This window comes from Oryzias melastigma, linkage group LG19 (genome assembly GCF_002922805.2).
Source record: "Oryzias melastigma strain HK-1 linkage group LG19, ASM292280v2, whole genome shotgun sequence".
NCBI classification, from domain to species: domain Eukaryota; kingdom Metazoa; phylum Chordata; class Actinopteri; order Beloniformes; family Adrianichthyidae; genus Oryzias; species Oryzias melastigma.
In genome coordinates this window covers 7,818,668-7,846,153 of record NC_050530.1, presented here as the reverse complement: position 1 = coordinate 7,846,153, position 27,486 = coordinate 7,818,668, and the positions used below count along the sequence as shown (strand labels likewise).

General features: G+C 37.4%; 1 protein-coding gene across 2 annotated transcripts; it reads left to right on the top strand.

Annotated features, from left to right (window-relative positions):
* The first annotated feature begins 1,058 nt into the window (after positions 1-1,058).
* LOC112154529 (G protein-activated inward rectifier potassium channel 1) lies at positions 1,059-21,854 on the top strand. Of its 2 annotated transcripts, XM_024285537.2 has the most exons (4): positions 1,335-1,466; positions 1,547-1,974; positions 17,129-17,345; positions 17,573-21,854. In XM_024285537.2, the coding sequence occupies exons 2-4, from the start codon at positions 1,561-1,563 to the stop codon at positions 18,232-18,234; spliced, it is 1,293 nt and encodes a 430-aa protein (XP_024141305.1). In that variant the 5' UTR covers positions 1,335-1,466; positions 1,547-1,560; the 3' UTR covers positions 18,235-21,854. The 2 variants fall into 2 exon arrangements, with proteins under 2 accessions (XP_024141304.1, XP_024141305.1); XM_024285536.2 differs by having other exon boundaries at positions 1,059-1,974.
* The last annotated feature ends 5,632 nt before the right edge of the window (positions 21,855-27,486 follow it).

Here is a 27,486-nt window from a genome sequence, read left to right as displayed (position 1 = left end):
TTCTTCTTCAACACCGCTCATTCTGTAACTTAATTAAAATGATAAAGAAAATGTCATTTTCATTTTCAAAAGTCAATTTGTAGCAAAATTCAACTAGAAATATCAAGTTTAAAAATTAAAATTCATAAACAAAAATGCTTTTGCATTTTGATTGATTGGTTTGGTTTATTTCAACCATAGATTAAGAAAAATATGGGACAAAACACAAATATTTCAAAGTCATTATAGAAATAATGAAATGCATTGATAAGAAAATAGAAAACAAACAAACAAAGACAAAACATACTTATGTCACATTTGGTTCATTATTTTTTTGTAATTATTAACCAAAGTTAGTAGAGTTTGATTAATTGCAATCAATCAATCACTGAAATAAAAAAGCAATTCTCCAAACAGCTTTTTCTTTTTCTTCTTCAATATCGCTCATTCTGTAACTTAATTAAAATTATAAAGAAAACAACATTTAACATTTAATTTTCAAAAATTAAATTTGTACCAAAATTCAATTAAAATATCAAATTTAAAATGCATAAACAGAAATGCTTTTGCATTTTTACTATGCAGCTGCATTTTTTTGTCTCTTAAATAACATGAAAAGGAAATTCTCCAAATGGCTTTTTCATTTTCATATTTATTTGATTGTCTGTGAGAATTAGTGATTTTTTTAGTTATCAGAGGAATCTTGTTTTGATAAGTGAGGTTGTGATAAAGTTGCATCAGGACTGGTGTGTAAATCTGATCAACGTTGCACAGTGACTTTGCATCAGGTTGTTACACCAAATCAACACAAGGGGGAGCTAAACACCTTCAGGAAGTTTGTACTTACTAGTTGGCACAATACATCTGGAAATAAGATTATTAATAATTAATAAACAAGTAATTAGATTAATTTTAAGTTTATTATTTAGGTTTAAGGTTAAGTAAAAGTTAAATTCAGCTACTGTTGTGTTGGAAAAAGTGCGCGCTGTGCGTTTGGATGAAAGATCTCTTCCACGCAGTGGAGCTGCAGTTACCTCCCATCCCAACGTGATCCCCGTGGGAGGAAGCGCGTGAACGCACTCCTGCCTCCACCGTGCACACAATCTTTGGATGAGATCTCAGGGAAAAGTTTGCGCGCGGCGCAGAGCCCTCTGCGTAAAAAGGGATCATGCATTGCGCAGAATCCCTCTTTCCAGGAGAGGGGCGCGCGTCCGTCTGACAGAGCAGTCCAGTGCGCTGAATGTTGTTGCAAGAAAGCTTTAGGGCAGGAGGGGGGGAACCGAACTTCAAAAATAACCTAATTATTGTGGATAAGTACCGCGCGCAATGTCCGCCATACGGAGGAAATTTGGGGAGGACTATCAGATGGTGAACACCAACCGCACTGTGACTTTTTCTGCTCCGGTGAAGAAGAAGAGGCAGCGCTTTGTGGAGAAGAACGGCCGCTGCAACGTTCAGCACGGTAACCTTGGAGGAGAGACCAGCAGGTACATCTCCGACCTCTTCACCACGCTGGTGGATCTGAAGTGGCGATGGAACCTGCTCATCTTCATCCTCACCTACACAGTGGCGTGGCTGGTCATGGCTTCAATGTGGTGGGTGATCGCCTACATCCGAGGGGATCTGAGCCACGCCGGACACGACTCGTCCTACACCCCGTGCGTCGCCAACGTGTACAACTTTCCCTCAGCCTTCCTGTTTTTCATCGAGACCGAGGCGACCATCGGCTACGGCTACCGCTACATCACCGAGAAGTGCCCCGAGGGCATCATCCTCTTCCTCTTCCAGTCGCTGCTGGGCTCCATCGTGGACGCCTTCCTCATCGGCTGCATGTTCATCAAGATGTCGCAGCCCAAGAAGCGCGCGGAGACGCTCATGTTCAGCCAGGACGCGGTCATCTCGCAGCGGGACGGGAAGTTGTGCCTCATGTTCCGAGTGGGGAACCTGCGGAACAGCCACATGGTGTCCGCGCAGATCAGATGCAAACTCATCAAGGTGGGTTGAAAAGTGTCCGGAACAGGGGTTCCTCTAGTGTTGGGATCAGAGCTGAACCTAATTACGCAGCAGTTCTGAAAGTGTTCCCCTGCAGCATCACAAGTCATGCATTGAATTTCTATTCATCTCCTAAATTGACTGCAATCCCCGAAGGTCTATTATCCCACCATTAGATAGATTTTAATGGCGGAGTCCCTAAAGATCTACTTTATTAAAGCTAAATTCATCATGCATTTGCTCTGCTTGTGAACGTTCCTCAAGGAGGTTGATTGTAAGTCCAGCTTCACCTCTAGAAGGCTTTAGGGTTGTAAAGTTCCACAGTTCAATTTTAACATATATAGAACAAAATCCAGCTTTTATTTTGGTAGTCTACTTCCGCTAATTACAAGTTCAGTTGCGCGCTGTAGCTGCTTAGCTAAATTTCTATAATTAAATATTTACGTAAACTAAACATTTAGTTAAAAAGCTACATACTTAGCTTAAAGGGCTAAAAATGTTGCTCCAAACTAAAATGATTAGTTAGTTTGAAGCTAAAGATTTTTCTTTTGCTTTAAACTAAATATTTAGCAAAAAAGCTACTTTAGCTCCAAACTAAACATTTAGCTAAAAATAAAAAGCAAAAAATCTGCTTAAATATTTAGTTTGAAAGCTAAATATTTGCGTCGTTTTTTTGTACTTTAGCTTAAAAGCTAAATATTTAGCTCCAAGCTAAACACGTCGTTCAAAAGCTATTTTTTTTAGCTTAAAACAAAATATTTAGCTTAAATGCTTTATATTTAGCTTAAAAGCTAGTAATTTAGCTCCAAACTAAACATTTAGTTAACAAGCTAACTTTTTTAAATCCTAAAACTAAATATTAAGATCAAAAGCGAAAATTTAGCTCCACACTAAACATTTAGTGAAAAAGCAATTTTTTTTATCTGCAAACCATTAATATTTAGCTCAAATGCTAAAAAGTTTAGCTCCAACCTAATTTAGTTAAAAGCTAAAATTTCTTTTAGCTTAAATATAAAAATTTAGCTAAAAATGTAGCTACAAACTACATTAACTTTGTTCAATTTAGTATTAGGGCGACAGAAAAATAGTAATTATGACATTAAAAGTTATACATTCACGACTTTTAACCTCGTAAATTCACAATTTTTTTTTCTCATAAATTTACGAATTTTAATCTCAAAGATATATCACTTTTTTCTTGTCACTTCATGAGATTTCAAGTCATAAATCTTACAACTTTAAAACAAGTTTTACAAGAAAAAAAGTAATACATTTAGCCGATGACATTTTAAGTCATAAATATACGACTTTATTCTCTTAATTTAACTGTTATGACTTTATACCTCTGAATTTATTAGATTTAATGGCAAAATTAAAAATAAAAATTGTCGTAAATTTAAATTTATAATTATTTAACCATTAAATATTTATTTATGAAGCTTAAATATTTAACTAAATGTTTAATTAAAAAAATATTTGACTTTTAATTAAATTAAATATTTATTTGGTAAATGTACCTTTCATAAAAACATGAATTAAAAGGTGAAAATATGCAAATTAAACCTGTTCTTTTTCTCTTAAAACAGGCTATATAACAAAAAAATGTTTTACATTTACAGCCCAAACCCTTGTTCCAAGTGTCCACATCAAAAATGATTTTCTCCCTTTTAGACACAAAACATTTCTTTTTTTTTTAAATTAAAAAACTAATGAAAAACAATGTTCTGTGCTTTCTGAGCTCCAGTGACTAAAAATTTCAAAGCCTCCCTTTCCCTAAAATGCTCTAAAAATTGCAGGCGGCGAGCTACTGACAGTAATAAAGACTTTTATTAAGGGGTGTCAAAAAGCTGGATGATGAAAGCAGAGCTGAGGCAGCAGCTGGTGGCTATAAAGGAGAGGAAGAAAGCTCGCATCGAGCAACTTCACAAAGTAGAATCTCTGAGTCGAAGAGCATTTTTTCCGTCTTATACCTCCACCTGGAAGATGGGTTGCTTACAGCAAGCAGAATTGTCGGTTTAATATAAAAAGCCTCAGTGGAGAACACTGCAAAAGCATTGTTAGCGCCCTTATGCACTCATGCTTTTCCTGATACCCAATGAGCATCACTGCTTTATTGCACAACTATCCGCATGTTTGCCATCAAGTAACACATTTTTTAATGAAATGTTTTCCCTTTAATGCTGCTTCATCATTTCATCAAACAAAATCGTTTGAAAATATTATCCCACTGGAAAGATCCAAGTCAGGCTAAAAAGTAATGAACTTGTTAAGTCTGCTGTTTCAGCTGAATGCCTTTTATTTCTGTCTGTTATCTTCTTTAATTAAGAGTCTAGAAAGGCAAAGAAAAAAAAAAAGATATGCCGTCTCAATTGCGCTTAATCAAAAAGCCATCACGGGGCTAATCATGAAAAAATGGTGGTACCATCAGCGTTTTTCTGGCCACAGAGGACAGCAGTTAGTCACACACTTCAGCACTCTAATAGTTCCCTCTAATGAATGCTGTTTCGTTTGAAATGATAGAATGTCAGAGAATTATCTCTTTTTATAGCACCACTTCCACTTCCATATGGATTTAACATTCGAGATGACCGCTGAGACAGTTTGCGTTCCTCTTTCCCACCCACTTCCATTATTTTTTGATCTATTTTTAACGCATTCCCAGCAGTCTTTTAGTCATGGGTTTTTAGCCAAAATCAAAAAACTAAATCTAAAAGGTTGTTACTAGTGAGCGGTCTGGTACGGTCCAGTTAATTCCAATGAGTTGAGCCTTTTTTTCACTAAGCGGTTTGTTTTCACGGCGCAGCATGCGTGGTGTAGACCGCTAGCGGCACTGTAGTGCGACGACTAGAAGAGCAACAACAATGGAAGTCATTTACTTCTGGTACAGCATCTATAACGTGAATTTAGTGTTGTTTGAAGGAAGATTGCAGGTAGATAAGAAGAATAATGAATGCTTACAAACAATGTTAGCTCATTTAAGCTAACGGTGAAAACGTTAGCTTAAATGAGCGCTACATTGGTGCTTTCTAATGTCGTCACGTAATGCAAATCGAGTGGCTAAAGCGGCTCCGCCCCAACCATTTAATTCCACTTTCAATGGACCTACAACTGATGAGATACTGTTAGATACAGTTTAATGAGTCTATTTTACAATGGAAACGCTCAAAATACAGACCGAACCAAACAAGGCTTAAGACATAGTTTCTACAGAGCGGCAGTAGTTCCATAAAAATTTGTCAGAGTTGTCTCTGTTAGGACGACGCAATTCTGTCACCTCTTCCCCTCTCAGTCGCTGAGAGCTCTCTGTTTACATGCTAGCTTATAGCCCCTCACATTCTAACATTTCGGCTATTCAGTTTTTAGCCAGATGCTAGCTTAGGTGAGGAAAACGAAGACGTACATGAATCTATTTGTCAGCAAGTTGATGCATTGGAATAGAGCAGAGCAGGGATCTTGTCACCCACCCATTCTATGTCTTAAAAACATCCATCCATCCATTTTCTTGTCCGCTTCTTCCCGTTCGGGGTCGCGGGGGTGCCGGAGCCTATCCCGGCTACTGATGGGCGAAGGCGGGGTACACCCTGGACAGGTCGCCAGTCTATCGCAGGGTCTCAATCACACACCCATCCACTCTCACATTCACACCTAGGAACAATTTAGAGTCACCAATTAACCTACGAAGCATGTTTTTGGATGGCGGGAGGAAGCCGGAGTCCCCAGTGAAAACCCACGCATGCACGGGGAGAACATGCAAACCCCACACAGAAAGGTCCCAGCTGGGAGTCGAACCGGGGCCTTCTCGCTGTGAGGCAAGAGCGCTAACCACTGCGCCACCGTGCAGCCCGTCATAAAAACAGTTTTTTCCAAACTGGATTTTTTGTCCACTCCCGATTCACAACAATTTGAATAAAGAGATATTCCAAAATTCAATTTTAAGCTGAATCTTTCTTTCTTAAACATCAGAAAAATGCCACAAGAACATGTTTAAAACACTAAAACCACAACTTTAATCAAAGTTAGTCTTCAAGATCTAACTGACGTTCCTCATTTAGGGAGAGAAAATAGTCTCACTGAATTTATGTGTGATTCTTGATTTTTAATGTTTTTTTTTGTGTGTAACTTAGAATTTGTGTGTGCATAGTACTTAATTGTAACTTGTACAATGCATTTTCCTCTACCAAAGTGTATTTTTTAGGAAGGACAAGATCAGTATACTTGTTTAGCTGTTATCAAGAACATGAAAATTCTCACCTGAGAAATATATAATTTGATAATCAAAAATCTTTCACAACATCAAAAGGGGAAAATTTTCCCTGAACTCAACAACCTTAAATAAGATCATTTTATCATTAAAGCAGCTTTAATGAAACGCTCTTGAACTCACATCAAACTAAATAAATAGTGTTTAGCTATCCGCGCATTGTGATTTCACAAATCTGTTGTGCTCCCTACATATGTAATTTTGGTGTGACATAACTGAAACACTTATTATCAGATTGACTCCCAACACTATGAAAACCAAAATGTTTCCAAACGGTCGCTTTAACCGAAATTGGAGTTGGTTGGATGACGAGATCTGGAAGAGATCTGAATAACCATTTGTATCATATTTGATACATGTAATTCTGAGATCCCTATCTCATTAGCATAATCAAAACTTTCCTTAAAAACCTATTGTATGTGACTGTCCATGTTTTCTGCTGTGCAGTACATTATCATTCCACTAGAGGCAGTAGAAGGGCTTTTCCTGCTCATTTCAAAATGGCTGCCCCCGTGACAGTTTTGGAGGGAAAACGTTTTGCTAATTTTCAACACTTCAGGTTGAGATTAGCTCAGATATTATTTTATTTTCTTAAATGACTACTTGCTATATTGGAAAAAATTATAAATTTGTTGATAATTATGTATAACAGTTTCACCATGTTAAAAATGTGTGGATCAAATTTGAGACAATGGCTAAATAAGGTGCTTTTTTCCCCTAAATAGTATTTTTTTTCCAAGCCACACAATGTATCATTTAAATATTATGAAATAAAAATCATTTTCTGTCAATTATTTGACAAAGTGGGTTTTACAAAGAGTGAAAAACGCTTTGTGTTTAGTTTCGCTTGTTTCTCCTACTTTAAATCATACCATTTTCTTGATAATCCATTATTTAAAATTCATAAAATGATTCTGATTCCCATAAGGATCATAATGGATACAACTAAAAATCAAACATTTTCCCCACCACTGTCAAAAGTACCAGTACAAAGGTCTCCTACAGATCTTTAAATAGTACACACCAATCAGCAGATACACACAGACTAAACCACATTTTGCACACATCAGAGTTAAAAGTGCACCACAAGGTTGTGAGGCTCTTTTAATGCCTTCAGATGATGCATTCAAATGCTGCCAGAATGCTGGATCATCAGTTTTCTTATCAGCCACTTTGAACTTAGACTGAATATAGATTCTGACGCGTTTGGTGTCAGATTGTTAGATGTCTGAATGCATTGAGAGCGTATTGACCCTATACCACCACCCACACAGTGCGGCCCAAACACCTCTGGAGACAATGCTGTGACTTGTGTTCAGGTAACTTGACATTAACGGTCACTGCTGGATGGCCTGCACACAGACTCGACCGGAGAAATGAGGCATGTAACAGTAAATCCTTACGGTGGAGCTGTGTAAACGCTTTGTGACTTGGCAGCAGCAATCACTTACCGGGGCAGTGAGGAGCGAGCGTGAGCTGTAAATTTTTATGGGACCTGGAAACTCTGGAATCTAGAAGGGGGAAAAAAAGGTCTAACAAAAGGAACTCGTTTTCATTGGGTATACAGTGATACAATATCTACGATAACTTTGTGGTAAAAGAAATGTTCTATTCTGGCCATTTGTTGGGTGACTTCCAAAAATAAACTTCTTTATGATGGATTTAGAAAGTACCGCCAACTTTTGACAGTATAAAATTAGTTTTTTTTTCACTTTTACCCTCAATATACACAAGATTGATGCTGTTGGTTTAATTTATAATACACAAGAAGTGGAAATGCAAATGTTTAAATTAAATAAAGGTAATTTATAGCATTCCAACTGGTTGTATAGCATTTAATGGGTAGATAAAGGGTAACTTTATTATTTTTTTTTAAATCTCTGATTAGTTAACTGAAATTTCAGCTTTGTTAATAAAATGTTTAACTATTTACACTTAAAGGACATCACAAAAAGTCACCAATTGACAAGTTCTGTTTTTTCAATTAGCATATATTGAAAATAAATTGTACAGAAACCCAATTTGTAGCTATTTTATTTTTTCTGAATTTAAACTTTTAACCAAAATGAGTGAAAACCATCAAATTTTAAGGATTTATTAGTTTTGTAACAAATCAGTTTATCAGTTGTCCAAATAAATTTGTTTTATTACCCATTTTAAAGCCAGTCTATTGCAAGTTTAAGTAATTTAATAAACATTCATTTTCTAAAAAAAATTTTAAAAAGTAAGTTATTTAAAATGTAAGCAACCAGACATTTCCTAATAGTCTGAATGTTGAGCAGATCCTTAATATTTCATGATCTCGTGCCGTTAAAGGAATATTCCTAATGGTGCTCCTGGGTTTAAAGATAATTTTGCAACACCAAGATAGATCCACATCAGCCTATTTTCTTTCTTTTCATCCATTTTCGGGAAATACCCAAAGTTCCACCAATCAGCATTTGACTCGACCAGCATCAGCAGAAACTTTTAGGGGCTAAACAAAAACCAGTCTATGGCAGAATTGGAATTCTTCCCCTACCCCAGGGGTCTACAACCTGCGGCTCCAGAGCTTCTACCCCACCACTGTGGCTCTCTGGTTAAGGAAAAATACAAATATTTTTGTTTAAAAAATAACTGTAAAATATATATATATTTTTAAAAGGATCACTCTGCAAGCCTCCAAAGCACGGTCGCCATAGTGGTTTGATAATGGAGAACTAAACATTTTGACAAATTCCAGTGTTTTTAGTGTGACTAGTGGTTTGGAAAAATAATAGTTTAATGTTAGAAAGCTAGATTTATGAATTTCTGGCTAAGAATCACAACAAATAATTTTTGTTTTTTATTGGAGACTTCCTACTACTAGATTTGCTCCACCGAGATGATCCTATGTGACACAGGAAGTCTTTTATTTTGAAAGGATGTCTATTAAGTCACTGCTAAAAACTGTTTCATATTTGGGAGATTTTAAATCTATTTTCTCATAAAGTTTGTTTCATTAATGCCTCCAAAAAAGTTTAGCATAAAAATAACAACAACATATGTACAGTCTTATTTTTCTGAAGGATGTGTGGCTCCTACTGGGTTGTGGTCAGTAGGAAATCGACCTAAATGGTTCTTTAAGTGCTAAAAGTTGCAGACCCCTGCCCTACAGCCACATTTAGCCCTCCAAATGGAGCATTATGGAAAAATAGCGCCTTCAAATTCAGACGTTACTCCCACTCGATGATGTCATCAGTAGTCGCCAGTCAACTACGTTAGCGCGGAGCTGCTAGCGGTGAGAAATTGGTTTTATCAAAATTGGTTTCAAAACTTCAAAAAGGTCATGCAAAAACAACAAAACATAACTTATATTTAAGAAATCTGCTTTTCCTCCACGGCACAGTGTGACATAGTTCGTCCTGCTGGTGGAGGGTTACAGAACTCAAAGTGTTTGACGGATTCTTGGTCCAATCACTCCTTACTAATGATGTCTGGTCCCAAAATGGCAAAATTGGACATATGGCGAAAAATAGCCACTGAATTGATTTGGAACTCCATTTATCTCCATTTATGCAAATAATGGAGCCCAAAAACGATCATAGAAACGTATGAATGCAAGTTTTGAACGAAGGACTCTAAAACCCACGTTTAGATATACTTTTCATAGCGTCTTGCCAAGGGTGGTGTGAATGTAGCTTTAAGTTGCAGGACCTCAATTCTATATAAGTATGAATATGTTTTTGTTTGGAAAGTTTTTTAGACCATATTAAGCAAAAAGACAAAGTAATTTCTGTTATGTAGCACCTTTCATACACAGGGGAAATTCAAAGAGGAGTCTTTGTTCAAAGGAAGGGGAAAGCCACCACCCCCCGGGCAAGTTGGAAAATTGAACCCCAACTGTGGACAATGTGCACCAGCCTGTAGGGGAATGGCAGGCTGCGGAACTTTTTCCTTATAACTCCAACCGTCGCCTGACTTTCTGCAGAAACACCTACTGTTTGCAAAAGCTTTGATCGCTTTAGGACACAAAAAACCCACAAATTATGACCCAAATTCACTATCAAGATGTTGTAACGGCCAATTATTTATCTCATCTAAGCTTGGAAATACTCTTAAATGGTTTAGGGCACTTGATAATGCAAATTAACGCATTTCAAAAATAAAAAGAGTATAAGCTGAACACTATTTTTCACTGTAAATTTGTGCCAACACATAAATGTAATTAGCAGCTTAAACCCTATTTCTTGGCATCCATAATGCATGAGAATTTAAAAGATAAAAGTCCTTGAATATACATTAATATTAATGCAGGACTCATTAATAAACCCATACAATGGAGAGGGAAACTCACAGCTCTGCTGCTCTATGATTTATGTGTTGATTTTTCCTACCAAAGGCAGACGTAGCACATTAATCTGAACAAGAGAAAAATAATGACTTGGACTAAGAAGCATTAAACGGGAAGCATGTGGCTAATGGGAGGGAGCTAAAATACAAAGAAAGACAGCTGAGCGCGGTTTGTCAGGGATAACAGGAGCTCGTGTGAGTATTGGTGCGCAGCAGGAGATGGCCGATAAGAGCTAAAAACAGACAGACAGACATGTCAGCGTGACTCGCAACATCTGCCAAACTCTGAAGGACAAGGTGAGCCAACAGCGCAGGAAAAGGAAGGAAGGAAGGAAGGAAGGAAGAGGGGACAAAAACAGAATCAATCGGCTTGCTCAAACATGAAATAATTTCCATGACAGGGACAAAGAGGAAATGTGCCAGAAACGGCTTCTTTTCACCGCCTGGGTGTTCTGTATTTACGCACACATACAGTTGCACACAGGAGGAAGTGAGTCACCGGGGAAAAGGCCTGCTTTCACTCACCGCTATTCTCAGGTGGCTCCGTAAATTAAGCACTCCATCCATATCAGGACCTCTTCCAAAGGCCATTAATTTTCCCCCGTGGCTCTGGCTGTTTAGCGGCAGTAAGGGGAGCATACAAGCTTTTCACCTTGTTAAAACCATTAATTGTCTCTTTTTTTCTTGGCAGAGTTACAACTAAGGTATACGACTGTAGTGGTAAAAAAGCTTACAAACTAATTAATGGTATCTGAACATCAATTTCACCTAGAACATATTTAATTTGAAAAACACTTTTAACTGTGTCGCATTGAACTATTAGTTTTTATGTTTAATCGGGGGCTCGTCCGGGATATTCTTTATCCGTGACAATGTTTCATTTTTTTTTATCATCTTAGTCACCTTAACCTGTTGAAAGAATGGTATTTTACTTTCTGGAGAACACATTTTTTCTTACTCGATTCCAACACAATGTTGCCAGATTGGGCGGTTTTGATTTTGTGAATTTATTTAGCTTTGGTGTCAGTTTGTCAGGTTGTAGTTAGCTTTATTGAGTCTGAACCATATTTTATTTTGAAAAATGACCGGATCCTCTCGGTTACATTTCTTTCACTTGGGTGGTAATTCAATTCAGTGTGTGAATTTCATCGTTTTGACTCTCTTTGACTCTGTTAGCAACGTTTTGTTTCCCTGAAAATTTTCTGAAGGTGGTGTTTTAATTAAGCGTTTGGATTTATTTTTTTCATAATTGTAATTTTAGCTATTTTTCAGCTTTCTACATTTTATTTTGGTCCGCGGCCACAGCGGGGTTGGGTGGTTTTTTTTGCTGAGTCTGGCGGTTTTCAGATGATTTATTGGCTGGAAAACTGTGACACTATCTGGCAACACAGTCCTTTTAGCTTTTAAATTTAAGTTGCTTTAAACATAACATGTCAATTTCTGATTAAGAACATCACTGATATTTCTGTGGCAAAAAAACTTAAAAACTTAATTTCTAGAGAGACTTAACCAGAGAATTTCACAATGGCCGTTTGTGTCCTTAGCTTGCCTCATTTGAACAAATTGGAAAGCCTGAATCTATACTCATAAAAAAACTTGAGAACTCAGGTTTCCTGAGAATTTAGGGTCTTTTGCGTGTAAGTAAATTTTTGGAGCAGCTTAGTGTCAGTTTAATGGACTATTCCAAGAATAAAGACACAAAGCAAACAAAATATGTGATATGAGTGGCATTTATTTAAGACAAATAATAGAAATACAAAGTAAATTGAATAAAACACTGAGTACTTGAAAGCTGCATATTAATTTATGATCAGAAAGCTCATGCTAACACATATATTAGCTTGGTGTGATTATTTGGCATCTTTACAGAGCAGCTGTTGTAACTCTATTGTCAATGGTGATAGTCTGCATGGAAAATTATGATGTAAATGCAAACACAACTAAAAGGAGGAATTTTCAGTATTTCTCAGGTTTTTATTATAATCCTAAGAGAAGATCTATGGATTATTTGGCTTTTCACTAATTTAGAGCAAACTGAACAGCTCCGACAATTGTCACCTTGGGTTGATCGAATTTCACTAAATTGTCTTAAAAAACCTAACAGTTATTAGAACATAGGTGGGCTACTGTAGAAAGAAAGATTTATGTCAAACAAAAAGCCACATCCTCTCATGAACCTAGCAGACCCTTATCATGTGACGTCAGACAAAATGGCGGCATCGCAGACTGTGTGTAAAAGGACTTCCAGTTTACGGGTATAGACCAAAGCGGAGAACTGGACTATATTTAAAGCATTTTTACATAAAAGGTAACCTTACCAACTGTAATAGAAAATTGTACAATATTAATTTTATTAATCACTTATGCTAATTTATGCTAATACTAACGCTAGCAACATGGTTAGCTTTGGGGGAACACGTAGAGCTGCCCAGTTAAAGTTGCTTAATTTTCTGTTTTCACAAAATGAATATAAACAGGCAAAAAGTAAGACAATTTCAGCGTGTAGTACATTAAAGTAAAACTAATTACTGTTAAAATGTTTTCTACTGCGGTCAAGTTAGCCGCTGTTCGCTCAGTCGTGGTTCTAACCTTTGTTTTTGCTCATAATCATGTAAATAATGAAGGTAAAAAAGGATCAAAGTAATCGGAAACTGTTGCCAAAAAATATGAAAGTGGACCTTATTTTCTAAATACGTACAGCCAGTGCTGAACTTTTTTAAAAGCTGAAAATATGCAGCTTGCTAAACATTCCTGTTTCTTACAATTAACATACCCCATAAAAAAATGACAACATTCCACCGAAGACGCAATTTAATTAATGTAAGTTTAGAACATTTAATGTAACTATAGAGATAAACGTTTATTTAAACTGCAGTTTTTTTCTTCGATTTTTTTTAATTCTATGAGAAGCCATTTAGTGGTAATTTGGTGATTTACTAGGCCACAGTTATTCATTTTTTCAAATCTGCATCAAAATTGGAGACAAACTTTAATCCATTGGTCTTCACTTACCCTTGTTATAAATTATACCAGCCCTCGTGTGTTATTTGCCCACTCAAATACTCTGAAATATAATATTCTGTAGCAGAAAATCTGTAATTTTACTGTCTGGACAATAAAGGTCAAAAATACCTCGTCTGAATGTCATTTCATTCCTTTAAATTGTTTTTTCCCTTCTACTTTTGCTGTTGATTTTTTGTGGAAAAATGCTCACTCCTTTTATTTATTTATTTTTTATTAATGATTTTCTGATTTTGACTTTAGTAGACGTGTGACATAGGGCTGTCTATGGGAGCACCTAACACTAATGGGCGACACTTCACAAAGGCGAGCCAGAGATTTGTGGGCACAGACGTCTTCCTGTGAAATGTCACACCCTTCTGTCCTCGGTATCACTGTGAATACAAATGACAGCCTGTTTACCATCTGTGGACCAAGAGGTTTCTGACGAGAAGAGTCAGCAAGATGAGCGTAGTTAACTAAGCAATCAGGGAAATGTCCTTTATTAGGCTCAATCAGGAGAAAAAGCTTCAATTTAGTCGCTCGTCTTGATGTTTTCTGTTTATATTTTCTTAATAACTTTATGTTGTAGCCATAAAAATACTCAATGAACACATTTTCAACTCGGTTATTTAGCTTTTCTCTCTCAATAAAAAAACTGTCTCTCAATTTAGCACTGCATCAAGAAAAGATGAAAAAAGTATTTTTCTTTTATTACAATTATTTTGTGTAAACATAGTAGATAGACTCATTGATTTTTTTTCCCTTTTCCTTTCCATTTGTCTCTTCAATATTAAAACAGTAAAACAACTTCCTGTCTTTGCTTTTGTCCCCAACAGTCTTTATTTTTTACAGTTTGAGTTTTTGTCACAGGAAAATCGTCCCCCTATTGAAGATCGGCTATTGTCCCTATCTGTGGAAGCTTAACCCTCATTGTGTGTTTTGATAAATAGACCTTTAGAGTCCATTCTCTATTTAAAGGTCTCATTTAGGGACATTTAAATGCCTCTCCTCTTTCCATTCTTAGCCTAGAGAAAGAGAAGATGTCTCATTTTCATGCATGATTGGAATAAAGTTGACACCAGGAGACAGTTACCATCGATGTGATAGGAAACTTCCTCTTGGTTGCCTTGGAAATGCTCCTGACTATGACTGGCTGCACACCAGTTGTGTAAGCGTGGGTGTATTGTGTTATTAACATGATAAACTTCTTTGCAGCTCAAATTTTTTTGAGGATCTTGTTTTAGTATGCATCACAAATTTGATGATGTTCCTCATGTTTCACCTTACTTAAGCCTTTTGACCATCACTGTAGTAGTTTGCATTACAGCCACAAAAAAGGCAAAAATCAGACTAACCATTTACACTACAACAAATATGGAATACATGTGGATTTTTAGAAGTTTTAAAAATGTGTTCTACTTTGGACATTCTGTTGACTGTAGTTGATTTTTATTTTTTTATAGCCAAACCCTGATCTTAACTTTGCAAACAAGTTAGGAGTTAGTCGCAGTCTTATGCCTTTGTTACCAGGTGTTTGGGTTGTCTGGGGGCCATCAAGGGTCATAGGAGAGGTGGCCATGGTGCAGTGGTAGGGTGGTCAACTTCTGATCGGAATATTGCTGGTTCAATTGCCACCCTGTCTGGACTTGTGCAGAAGTGTCCTTGGGCAAGACACTGAACCCCACCTTGCCTCTGGTGGAAGGTTGGTGTCAATGTTTGGCACCCAAGTGTGAATGTGTGAATTGGACCTTTGAGGAAGGTAGACATGTGCTTTAAGATTATATGGCAATTATAGCAATAGAGAGGAGCAGCTGGACAGTAGGGCAACCCAGCCGGCAAGGGCAAGTGTACCCCATATTTCCCCCATTGGCTTCATGACTCAGGGACCGACAAGCTGGGTGGCAACCCTGCAAGCCCTGTTGGCCCCTTGGCTGACTAGCATAGCGAGCCAGCCCACTGAGTACAGGCTTAAGCCAATGTGGACAAACACAGGTGGGGCTACCACCGAAACTGCGGATAAACCCATTTGGGGCCCACATTTTCTTCCCACTTTTAAACCATATTGGGCCCACTTGGCCTTTCTGGCTGGGAAGGGGAGCACAGGTGTGTCTTGCAGTTCCCTTGTGGTGTGTGTGACCACAACTGACTGTAAAAGAGAACTGTACTGAGCAATCCCTCCCGCTTGCATACCAAATAGGAAGTGCCCGCTGGGTCCAGGTAGCCAAAACCCCTTAGACTTCTATGTAGAAATGAACAGCTTTTACTCAGTCATTATATTTGTCAGAATAACCTTGAAATTGGAAGAATCTTTCAATTAAACTTTCGAGGTGGGGCCAGCGAGGACCACATGCTTTTACTGAGGCATCTAATTGGTCAATTTATAGCTCGAGTAACTTGCTATAAAGACAAAATGTCATGAATGTTGTTGGTAAGTATATCGTAAAGTGACCATGTGCAATGCACACATGGTATAGGCAAGTAATATGCAAGTGTCCAAAGGGTCCCGACACAGATTTAGGGTAGGGTTGAAAAGATGAGAAATCCACACGAGGTCTCACCTACTTTACCTTTACTGACTTTTACGTACTGCTTCAGGGTTCACTATGACCTATTGTCTGTAGCATGTCCATAGAAAACTATGTCCATGAACATTTTTCAGTCTTCTCCTTTACTGAGTGGTCTACAATCTTAAAATTTTAGAGAGCCATCTGCGTACCCCGTACTGATCTGTTAATTTTTTGTCCGCAGACAGGCCGCATACACTTGTAAGGGCAGTTGTGACTAAGGAATTACTATCGACTACAGCAGGGTTCTCAAACTCAGTTTACCTTGGGACCACTGAAAGCAGAGTGGCTGAGTCAGGGCCGTATAGGGTTCCACTGGTGCTAAAAATATGTTTTTGTGTCCACTATCTATGTCTTTGGTCCATTGTCTACATCTACTCAGAAAGTTTATTGAACATTTGCTCGTGTCTATTTAATACTAAGCAATTTCTTCTGCTTGTCCTGTGAAACGAAAGGAACTAACAATACTAGCAACTGTTGCTAAGGACTTTTCTGATGACCAGATCCAACAACAATAGCAAATGCAAAGTTTTAAACATAAAGCTGAAACATCAGAGAGCAAATGCAAAGCAATCTTCAAAGAAGCGTGGACATGCAGAAGATATTGCTTAGTAGACGTTGAACTTTCATATTAAGGCTGGAGTCGCAAAATATTGACCACAAATGGCCCGTGGGCCGCCAGTTTGAGACCCCTGGACTAGAATGTGGTGTAAGGGCACTATACAACAGGCATTACCTACCCGTCATAAAAGCATAAATTACATTATTTTCACAAATACTCCACGATACACTTCCCACACGCAGGACAATTGTATGTTCCATTTTCACAAGCCTGAGGGGAACCGCAGGGAACTGCACCCCTTTAGGATGCATCCACTACTCTCTACAACCTTCCATTGCCCCAGACAGCAAAAAAAAAAAACCCTGCAGCTCTCATACAACTAAGCCTTTAATACCCAACACATAGGATTTCTCTGGATGGAATGAAAGCTGATGCCCTGATTCTTTGTGCTTCCAGTCTCGGCAGACCCCTGAAGGAGAGTTTCTGCCGTTGGATCAGTGCGAGCTGGATGTGGGTTTCGGCACTGGGGCGGACCAGCTTTTTCTTGTCTCTCCTCTAACCATCTGTCACGAGATCAACAACAATAGTCCCTTCTTCGATCTCTCACAGCGATCCCTCACCAGTGAGCAGTTTGAGATTGTTGTGATACTGGAGGGCATCGTGGAGACCACCGGTGAGAGCACCAGAAGACTGTTTTCTTGGAATAATTTTAAGAGATTTTCTCCTTATTCTTATGCCTGTGGTAATACAACCTTTCTCTGCAATAGGAAATAATTATTTCAAGGTCCTAATTATTGAATAGTGGAGTTTTCTATCCATAATTGGCTCATTCACAAATCTATTAATTCTCTTTTCTGTTTTTATCTAAAAATAGGATTTTGTCATCTCTATTTTGTGCAGGTATGACGTGCCAAGCAAGGACTTCTTACACCGAGGATGAAGTGTTGTGGGGCCATCGGTTCCTCCCCGTCATGTCACTGGAAGAGGGTTTCTTCAGAGTCGACTACTCCCAATTCCACAACACCTTCGAGGTTCCTACGCCTCCCTACAGCGTCAAAGAGCAGGAGGAGAGCCTATCGCTATCGTCGCCCAATCCGCTATCTGTAGCACAAACTCCCTCTTCACCCCTACTGGGTAACGGAGGTCGTTCAGGCCGACGGGAGAGACTCCTGTCAGCCGACCATGCGGACCACACAGACGACAAGGCCTCCAGGCTGCCTATGAAACTCCAGCGCATGAGCTCGGCCAGAGAGGACAAGCTGTGGAAGGGCCTAAAGATGGGGCCGGCCTTGCCCGGAGGTAAAGCCTCCAGTACGGGAGATCTACCGCTTAGCATTCATAGGGTGGGCTCCATTCCAGGTGTGGGTCAGGTGAAGCCGGAGGAGCTGGTGCAGCTGTTGTCCACGGATGGAGATGTGGAAGAGGGAGACCTGGAGAGACACAGACAAGCAGGAGGGGGCAACACCTATGCTGCTCCGGCCCAAGCGTCAGTCCAGATCTCACTGGCGGGGAGTTGGGCGGAGGACAACCTACCCGCTAAACTTCGCAAAATGAACCGCTGACCCCCTACCTTCAGGACAAAAACTAAATCAAGCTTGACGGGCATTGCTTACCACTAAGGACTACTGTGATTTCCTGTTTTACCCCTTCCTTATTCTCTCTTTTACATTTACTTTCGAGCTCAAAGTTCTTTGTTGCCACAGATTGGACAACACTAATAAGCCATGCATCCGTTCATACTGTGAGTCACTTTTGATAGATCACCATCTGTGTCTCCCACTGACTCCAAACACTTCTATTCCTGAACCTTTTCTTTCATTTCAGCTCACAGAGTCACACGGAACGCTTTGTTATTGCTAGAAACGGCTGTACCTTATTGTTATTATTTTTTATTTGAACAAGCACCGACGTGGGAGTTCTAAATGAGTTCTATTGACTATTCGCTAAACCCTTCACTGTAATTGTCCGTATGTTGATAAGGGAAAAACATCTCAAGTACAGTAAATTTCCGAAACTTTTTTATAGTTTGAAAGATTTTTTGACATGCTTTCGACTACCGTAACTCTTCAACCGATTGACGCAATTCCAGTGGATTTTAGTTGCAGAGAAAAGCGGCTGTTATGCAAAATTTTACATTCACGTGTTGCAAAAAGCCTTATATATTTTGTACTTTTTAAACCTACGTTTTCTGCGATCTGCTTTACTCAACTGTTTCTCCAAGTCAAATGAGACAATCTTAACCCTTTTATAGCTGAGTTTTAGCTCCAGCGTTGACACTCTTTCGACTACCGTAACTCGTAAACTATTAATGCAATTGACGTAGTTCCAGCTATTTTTTTTTTGTAGAGAAAAGTGGCTCTACTTCATTATACAACATTTAATGATATTATGTATTGCATAATGGTAAAAAGGTCAAAATCACCTGATTTGATCACTTAAACTGTTACAGTATGTCAAAGAACGCTTGTTATCAATTTTTAAGCTTTGACACTCATTTTAACAAATACTTTTTAAACTCAAGTTTGCAGCGGTCAGGGTTATGAAACAAATTCACTAAGTCAAACTAGACAATATTAACCTTTATATGGCTGAGTTATAGCTCCAGCGTTGACATTATACTGTCAATGAAATTGGCGTAATTCCAGTGGATTAAGTTGTGAAGAAAAAACAGCTTTACGCCGTTATGCATCATTTTACGTTTGTAATATGTTGTGTAATGGAACAAAAAGCAGATTTTTTTTGTGTCAAAACCAGCGGATAGACAATCCCGTAAACTGTTGAAATGTTACATTATTGAGTGGTATTTAGGTGACACCAAAAACATCTGTGGTGTTAAAGGGTTGACAAGTTTTTAATTTTAAAGCTACAAAACTCTTTTTTCTTAATTTGAACAATTATTCTAAAGCTAAGTTTGCAGTGATTAGGGTTAGGGAACTGATTCTCCAAGTCAAAATAGGCTATATCAACCCTTTTATAGCTGAAACTTTGCTCCAGCGTTGATATTTTTTCTACTATCATAATTCATTAACAGTTTATAGAATTCCAGCGGATTCTAAAGCAAAGAAAAGAAGCCTTGAGCTGAAATGCAACATCTTACACTAGCGAGGTTAATACGCAAATTAGTGTAAATCAGCTGATTGTGTCACTGAGAAAAGCAGCTTTGTGCCGTCATGTAACATTTTACATTAGTAATGTGTTGCATAGGAAAATCATTGATTGCGTAAACGGTTGAAGAGTTACGGTATGTCAAAAAACGTGTTATTTAGGTGTCGCCGGCGACATCTATGGTGTTAAAGGACTAACTTAGACAAGTTTCCAACTTTAATGGTACTACTCTTTAAAAAAATTCTGCACTTAAGTTAGCTTAAACAGGGTTACGCAACTGTCTCCCTAAGTCAAATGAGATTATATTAAGTTAGTTTCTCAGTTCTAGTTTTTTCTTTGCAGTTGAATTTGTTGGATATACTGTACATTCTTGGCAATTGGAGACCAAATACAATATCAGTTTCAATATATATATATATACACACACAGTATATATATATATGTATATTGTTGATTTATGTTAAAAACTGACGTGGGGTTGCAGGGGAACATATATGAGGAGATCATTCATTTAAAGACCCACTCTGATTATCTTTTGATCTATTTTAAAAGCTTTTCCAGTGGTCTTTTAATCATAATTGTTATTTTAGGCCAAAATTATAAAACCTGGCTCGTTTACTAGGAAAAAGTTTCTACTGTAGTTATTATTAGAAATTTACCTCTGAATTGTGGGCGGGATTATTTGTTGGGAGCATGGAGCAACCCCGCCCCTCTTTTCCCTTCCGATTGCTGACAGCTCAAGCAGCATATTTTCTGTCACAAGTACAATCTTTTTTTATCTGCTCCTGATACACAATGATTTAAATAAGGAAATATTGAGAAATGCCAATTTTAAGCTTAATTTTCTTAATATATGTTTTATATCATTAGAAAAAAATCACAAAAACACGTTAATATAATTTTTATCGGAGTGGGTCTTTAAATTAAAGTCTATAGGTAATGTTAAGTAAAGTCTAAGTAAAAAAAATAAAATTTATTCTTGTGAACCATAAAATAAGAGGAAGATTGTTTTTCTCGCCTGCTTGAACGACAAGACCAACCCCTCATCAAATTGTGTCTCCATGTCGAAATTTTCCAGGCTTTGGCGAATTTTCAACAGGATAAGAGTAAATGAAACTCCACTCCTTCGGCTGCAAGGTTAACCGGTTTCACTCCACCTTCTTCTTACTTGAAATCAAAGCCCCTGACCTTTTTTTCCGCGGCTAATCATGTTGTCCTCAAGCCGACATAAGTCACGGCGTTTACCACCCGGCTCCTCCCAACTGAGATGTGGCCATCGAGATGAAAAGGATTTCCTGCCGCATCACATCTGAGGACGTCCAGGGCTCATTAGTCATACTGCAGAGGAAAGCAGAAACATTTGCGTTCTTAATTCCTCGACTCGACGAAACGACCTCCGCTCGGCTTAAGATAAGGTCGACCCCGGTAAACGATGTGGGAGGAGCCCTGGAGTTCATTTATCACACAGTAATTATGGAGAATATTCATCCATTGATCTTTTTGTGGCACTTCTTCTGCAGGAAACGTGGGCACATTTTTACTGTTTTCCAATTCATATATTGTTATTACTGCTTACATATTCAGTTAAACCCTTTACATAAAGAATTTGAATTAATTCATCTTAGAGGAGCCGCAAATCAACACCAGCAGGGCTAAAAATAAAAAAGTTTCCTATTTAAGTACAGTACAGAAGTTTTGCTTCCAGGGGAGATTTTTCACAGAATGGCACACTTTTTCTCTGCTACATTAACTCCCCTGCTACACCAATAGAACATCATTTTACAAATGAACATTTCATCCAAAGGAGATGTAAATCGATTGTTTACTGAAGACGAACTGTGAGAACAGCCTCTGGCGGTGGATGACAGTGGAGTAGAGTAATGGGGTCGGAGAGAGGAAGTACTTCAAAAAAATGGATAGAAGAGTTGTTACTTTAAAAGCCATAATAGAACATTTTTTACTTCAATTTAATTTTTTTTAATTTATTGAAAATACTTTGTGCCAATACTTGCTCTGTTCCTCCTGAAACTCTTCAATGTAATCTGTTGGTCTCTCATTAAAATACAGTTGAGACAAATTGTTTTATTTTTTTAATTATCTTGACTGAGTTATAAAAATATTTAATTCTTAGAAATTAATTTATCATAACAACAGTGATTAAATTCAATCTGTTCAATGTTTATTTTTTATTTTTTTTATTCTTGAAATTAATTTTTACTTTATAAGAAACCAAATTGCTGAATGCTGGTTATTTATTTATTTATTTTCAGTTTAGATTATTTTAATGGGGTCTTTTCAGATAAATCGGCTCATATCTGCAAACTTTACAACATCTAACACAAAACTGTTAATGAAGAAATTACTTTGGGCGTGACTTCAAAGATACAGTTTGCACAATAATAGGAAACTCCACATGTATGGAGCTAAGTTAGGGCCAATGTTATTTGAAGCCCAAATAAAAAAAATTGAAAAAAAAATCGGTGTTCAGCAAAAAAAATAAATAAATAAAAATCCAGAACTTTTTGTTATTCTATAATAAACTTAATTATTTTCAGCTCCTGTTCTGTTTTTGAGGTCTAAAAACTCATAATTTCAATGTAAAAACTTTTTTCAGTTTTAAATCTTTTTTTTACTTTAAACTCTTTAAACGCTTTTTTTTTTTCGAATCTGAAAATCTCACTTTTGGCCTCGTTGTGGCGCGTTGGGGCGGGGTTAACACAAAGGACCAATCAAAATCGATTAGGTTGGTAATTTCAGTCATGGTGCATTCACTGACTCTTAGAACTTGGATAATTACGGTCAGAAAATGGCTGTATTGTCTGTCCTGTCATTGTCCGAAGTTAACATTTTGAGTTTTGAAACCTAAAAAACAAACTAAAGGTTTATTTTAGAAAAGCTAAAAGTTACTTTTTTTTTGTTGAACACCAAAATTTTTTCTGATTTGTTTTATTTGGGTTTCAAATAATATTGGCCTCAACTTAGCTCCATACATGTGGTGCTTACTCTCTTGCTGCAAACAGGAAGTCATGTGGTCATGTGACACTTTATCATACATGTGTGGTGAGACCATAGACTGTATATAAAATAAAATAAAAATATATAAAATTTATTTTTACAGTCTATGGATGAGACACTGCAAATATTTCATTGAGACCTTTTATTATGTCAATATATGATGAAACATTTTTATAGCTTTAGAAATTAAACTTTTTTTACGTTCACAATAAAATACTGTATCTCGGAGATAAAAAGCCAAACAAAATTGAGAAAACTTTTAATGACAAAAGCACATAATTTAAAAAAAAAAAAAAAATCACAACTTCTGTTTCGTGCTTGTAGCACTTTTTGAGTAAAAAGAAAAAAATAAGTTACATAAAAATTTAGTTACTATAAAGGTTTTTATGGAGAGGTAATTTTCTGAATAATCACTTTACACAAGTTGCACATGCAGAAATAATCACATTTCTGCTTTTTTTAATCATATTCTAAATAATATGAATAAAACAAAAGCCTATATTGCGAACGGGGAAACAAGGAAGTTGAAGAATTGTTTGGTTGTCAATAAATACTGTAGAAACTTTAATTCTGACAGTTGTTTGGTATTTTGGCTTGTGCCAGACTAATTTAGTTGAGTTTTCACACCTGCCAAAGTAAGCTGACTACCTGAGGATAAATGGTGTGAACCAAACAGCTTAGTGTGAAAGCGCCCCAAGTTAGCAGCTACAAAAAAAAAAAACTCCTGTCCAGAACAGGGGAAAAACTTAGAAGTCTGATCATCTTTTGATCTCTTTCAAAGCGTTCCCAGTGTTTTATTTAATTATGATTGTGCTGTTTTAGGCAAAATCCCCCCAAAAATGTTGTTTTCTAGGACATAGTTTCTGCAGAGCAGCAGGAGTTCATCAGAAATTAGCCTCTTGTATATTTATAATTTAAGGTGGAGGTGGGATTACATCTCTGCTTCAAGCCTGGTCAAAGTCCCGCCCTCAAGAGCCATATACTCTACCGTGATTGGTTGGTTTGTCAGCTCCGCACACAGCAATGTAAAACTTTCATACTAAAGCGGGGGCTGCAAAATATTGGTCATAAATGAGACCCCTGGTCTAAAGGAAGACCAAAGAGTTGGTGTTAGAGTAGTAGAGGATGCATGAGGCACAGTTAGATGGTAAAAGCTGATTTGCTGTGGCCTCCCATGAAGAGAAAAGCCGAAAAAAAAAATAATAAAATAAAATAAGCCAACGTGGTTTGGTCTACTAATTTTCTTAAGGTCACATGACTTCAAATGTAAAAATCTCTTATTAAAAAAGGAGTCTGTCACATTTCTCAGCAATATTCCTACATCAAATGCTTATCACTCCTACAAATATCTCCCTTACCACCTGCAGCTCATGTCATTTAAGGCTGAACTTGCATTAGTTTGCCCCCACACAGGCAGATGTGGGTGGAAGCAGACATGACTGAGCGTGTGTTTATCTTGTGCACAAGGAAACACATCAGGAGTCTCTCAAGGGGTGCACAGTGATCAGATAACACATCCACATTGACCAGATGCTCATGCATAGTCAATGAGAATTAAAAAAAAAAGAAAAAAAATGTCACTTCCATGCGATACCATTCATTGCAGATCTAAGGATTAAGTTTTAACCATGTTGTAGACGTTAACCAGGATGGAGAAGCTATTAATTAATCTATCCGGATACTTGTACCATTAAAGAAGTGTGAAGCATTTTCTCTCAAGGATGAAGAGCCCATTAAACCACTGAACAGCTGCAGTGGGAGCTTTCCACCTTTATTAGACCGTGGCCAGACAGAAAAACGGAAAGAAAAGAAGAAACCCTTTATACGTGAGCAATAAAAACGCTTGCCAGCACCTTTTACTGATCCGAATGATGTTTTATTCAAGAGCAAAACGTCCACATGATGACGAGAGAATCAAACAGATTTTCTGATCGCTCCTTTGGATCATCACTCATTCCAGGCGTCATCTGTGTTTCGTGCCCACAGGCTCGCTCGTGGCAACACAGTAAATTTTGCTGAGCTTTTCTCTGCTGAATCTCAATCGCTGAGTCGAGTCGATATACATCATGTCAAACGCTTGTTGTTGTTGAGTCTAGCTTTTACTTAAAAGGCAGAAATATGTGAAGATTTAAGGGAAAAATTGATGTTTTGCAACTCTTTTTTATCTCCAGCACTGCAATCGTCAGATAGGAACCCAATTTTAACGGGCAGTTGGAGGCTGACTCCACTTTTAGCCCAGATTTTTCCTCCATGATCAATTTTCAAACACTTTCATGGAATAAAGGTGACACTATGTATTTGTCACTTCCAAATCAGAGTCTCTAAATAGTCAAATTTTTAATAGATTTAACCTTCAAAGCGCATTTTGTACATAGAGCAGGTGCTGGCATGAATGCAGAAGACCAAAACTTAACTTTTCATCTGAAGTGATGAAGTTGAACGTGTTGCCGAGAGCGGTGTGAACGTAGTTTGAGAATGACTGCTCTAATTTCCCTTGCTTGATGCTAATCACCTGGATCAGGTGAGTCCAGTCAATTGAAACATGGACTCACCTGATCCAGGTAATGAGGAGTGACTAATGCAGGGTTAGCTAGTAAACAAGTAGGGGAGAATAACTCGAAGAGCAGGTTAAAGACCCTCCATGCTGTGTTTTTCCACAATCCAGCATCATTCTATCCAACTCTATGCAATAGTTTGTGTAAATATTTTAAAACCGATTTACAGTTTTAATGATCTAACATTTTGTTTTTTTCCTATTTTTATTTAACAGTTGTCCTATAGTATATTGTAACAGTTTGCCGCTTTGTAAGTCTACTTGATTTACATCTGTTTTTAGTTTTGCATATTCAGGCTTATTATTATGGATCGGCCAATCAGGTGCAGTGGACAGGACAAATGCTGAGATGGAGCCAAAAATTACCAGTTCAATATTGGCCCATTGGATAAAAAAAAAAAAAAGTCCCAAACCAATATCAATATCGGCGTCGATACCAATATCAATATTGGCGTTGATACCGATATAAATATCGGCATCGATACTGATACCGGTATCGGTGCCGATATCAACATAAACACTGATATCGATATCAATATTGGCGCCAGTATCAATATAGACAGCGATACCGATATCAATATTGGAGTCGATACCGATATCAACATAAACGCTGATATCAATATCAATATTGGCGCCGATATCAATATAGACAGCGATATCGATATCAACATCGGTGTTGATACCGATATCAATATAGACAGCGATACCGATATCAACACTGGCATTGATACCGATATCAATATAGACAGCGATATCAATATCGGCATCAATACTGATATCAGTATAGGTGCCGATATCAATATAAAGGCTGATACCGACATAAATATCTGCGCCAATATCAATATAAAGGCTGATATCGATATCAATATTGGCGGCGATATCAATAAAGACAGCGATACCGATATCAATGTAGACGTCGATATCAATATCAATATTGCCACAATATCAATATCAATATTGGCGCCAATATCAATATAAAGGCTGATATCGATATCAATATTGGCGGTGATATCAATAAAGACAGCGATACCGATATCAATGTAGACGTCGATATCAATATCAATATTGCCACAATATCAATATCAATATTGGCGCCAATATCAATATCGGCAACAATATCAATATCTGCGCCAATACCGATACTGATATCGGTATCGGTCGACCCCTAATTTTTAATCTTCATGAATTTTGACAGCCTCAAGGCAGTTAATCACCCCTCTTTGAATCCGTCCTTTCCACAACATTCTTTCATCTAGCAAGTACAACATCTTTAGCTTAGAATTGATTTATTTTTAAAATCCATATTCATAAATAAAACCACAAAATAATAATAATAGATTATAAAAGTTCTGGATGGATAATAGCATCAACTGTTTGCTATTGGTTTCAAACTGTTAAATAAACTGGATTTTCAAAATAAAGCACATAAAAGTGCTTTCAGACTAGCAACATGTTAATCTTTACAGTTGAAGGAAAGCATGAGAATAAGAAGGAAAAGTGTCAACTTAAAGTACTGTTTTACCTTTTAGGCTTTGTAACATCTGACAGAAAGTGATTTTTTTTCTAGCATATAAACTGTTATGTATTCTGTCTATGACCTTGACTGGAATATGTTTCATTGCTCCTTTTATGATGTCAAAATATCTGATCTTATCTTCCAAGCCTAATTGGGTTTTCCTGCATAAAGCTTTCAGAGCCTTGAATTCCAATTCATCTATTAACAAATAATATTTTAACCTACTTGAGATGTGAGCGCTGCTTTGAAGAAGTAATTGTCTTTGCATGTTTTTTTTCTCTGCTTGAGATGGAGGGACTCGTGAATTGTTAAAGACTTCTAGCGAAGAGTTAGCGAAGCCGACAGAATCATTTATGGCTAAACTGCATGTCGGCGTGTTCGACTCTCTTGTGAGCAACACGCTTGTCTCATAAATATTTGATTGATCTTTTAATAAGTGAGAAGCACTGGTTGGGAGAAGGGGACACACACTTCCTCTCTAATGTATGACTTCATTTGGCTTTGAAGAATTCCAGACAAACAACGATGACCTGAATATTTAAGGTGAACTTTTAAAGTCCCACTCCGATCCTCTTTTGATCTATTTTATAGCAGTCACAATGATTTTTTTTTTTTTTTTTTTTT

Excerpts from the sequence above, each read along its gene's own strand:
- LOC112154529 (XM_024285536.2), top strand. The coding sequence starts at position 1,306 with ATGTCCGCCATACGGAGGAAATTTGGGGAGGACTATCAGATGGTGAAC. Across the intron at positions 1,975-17,128 it reads TCAGATGCAAACTCATCAAG|TCTCGGCAGACCCCTGAAGG; the intron begins GTGGGTTGAAAA and ends TTGTGCTTCCAG. Across the intron at positions 17,346-17,572 it reads GGGCATCGTGGAGACCACCG|GTATGACGTGCCAAGCAAGG; the intron begins GTGAGAGCACCA and ends TATTTTGTGCAG.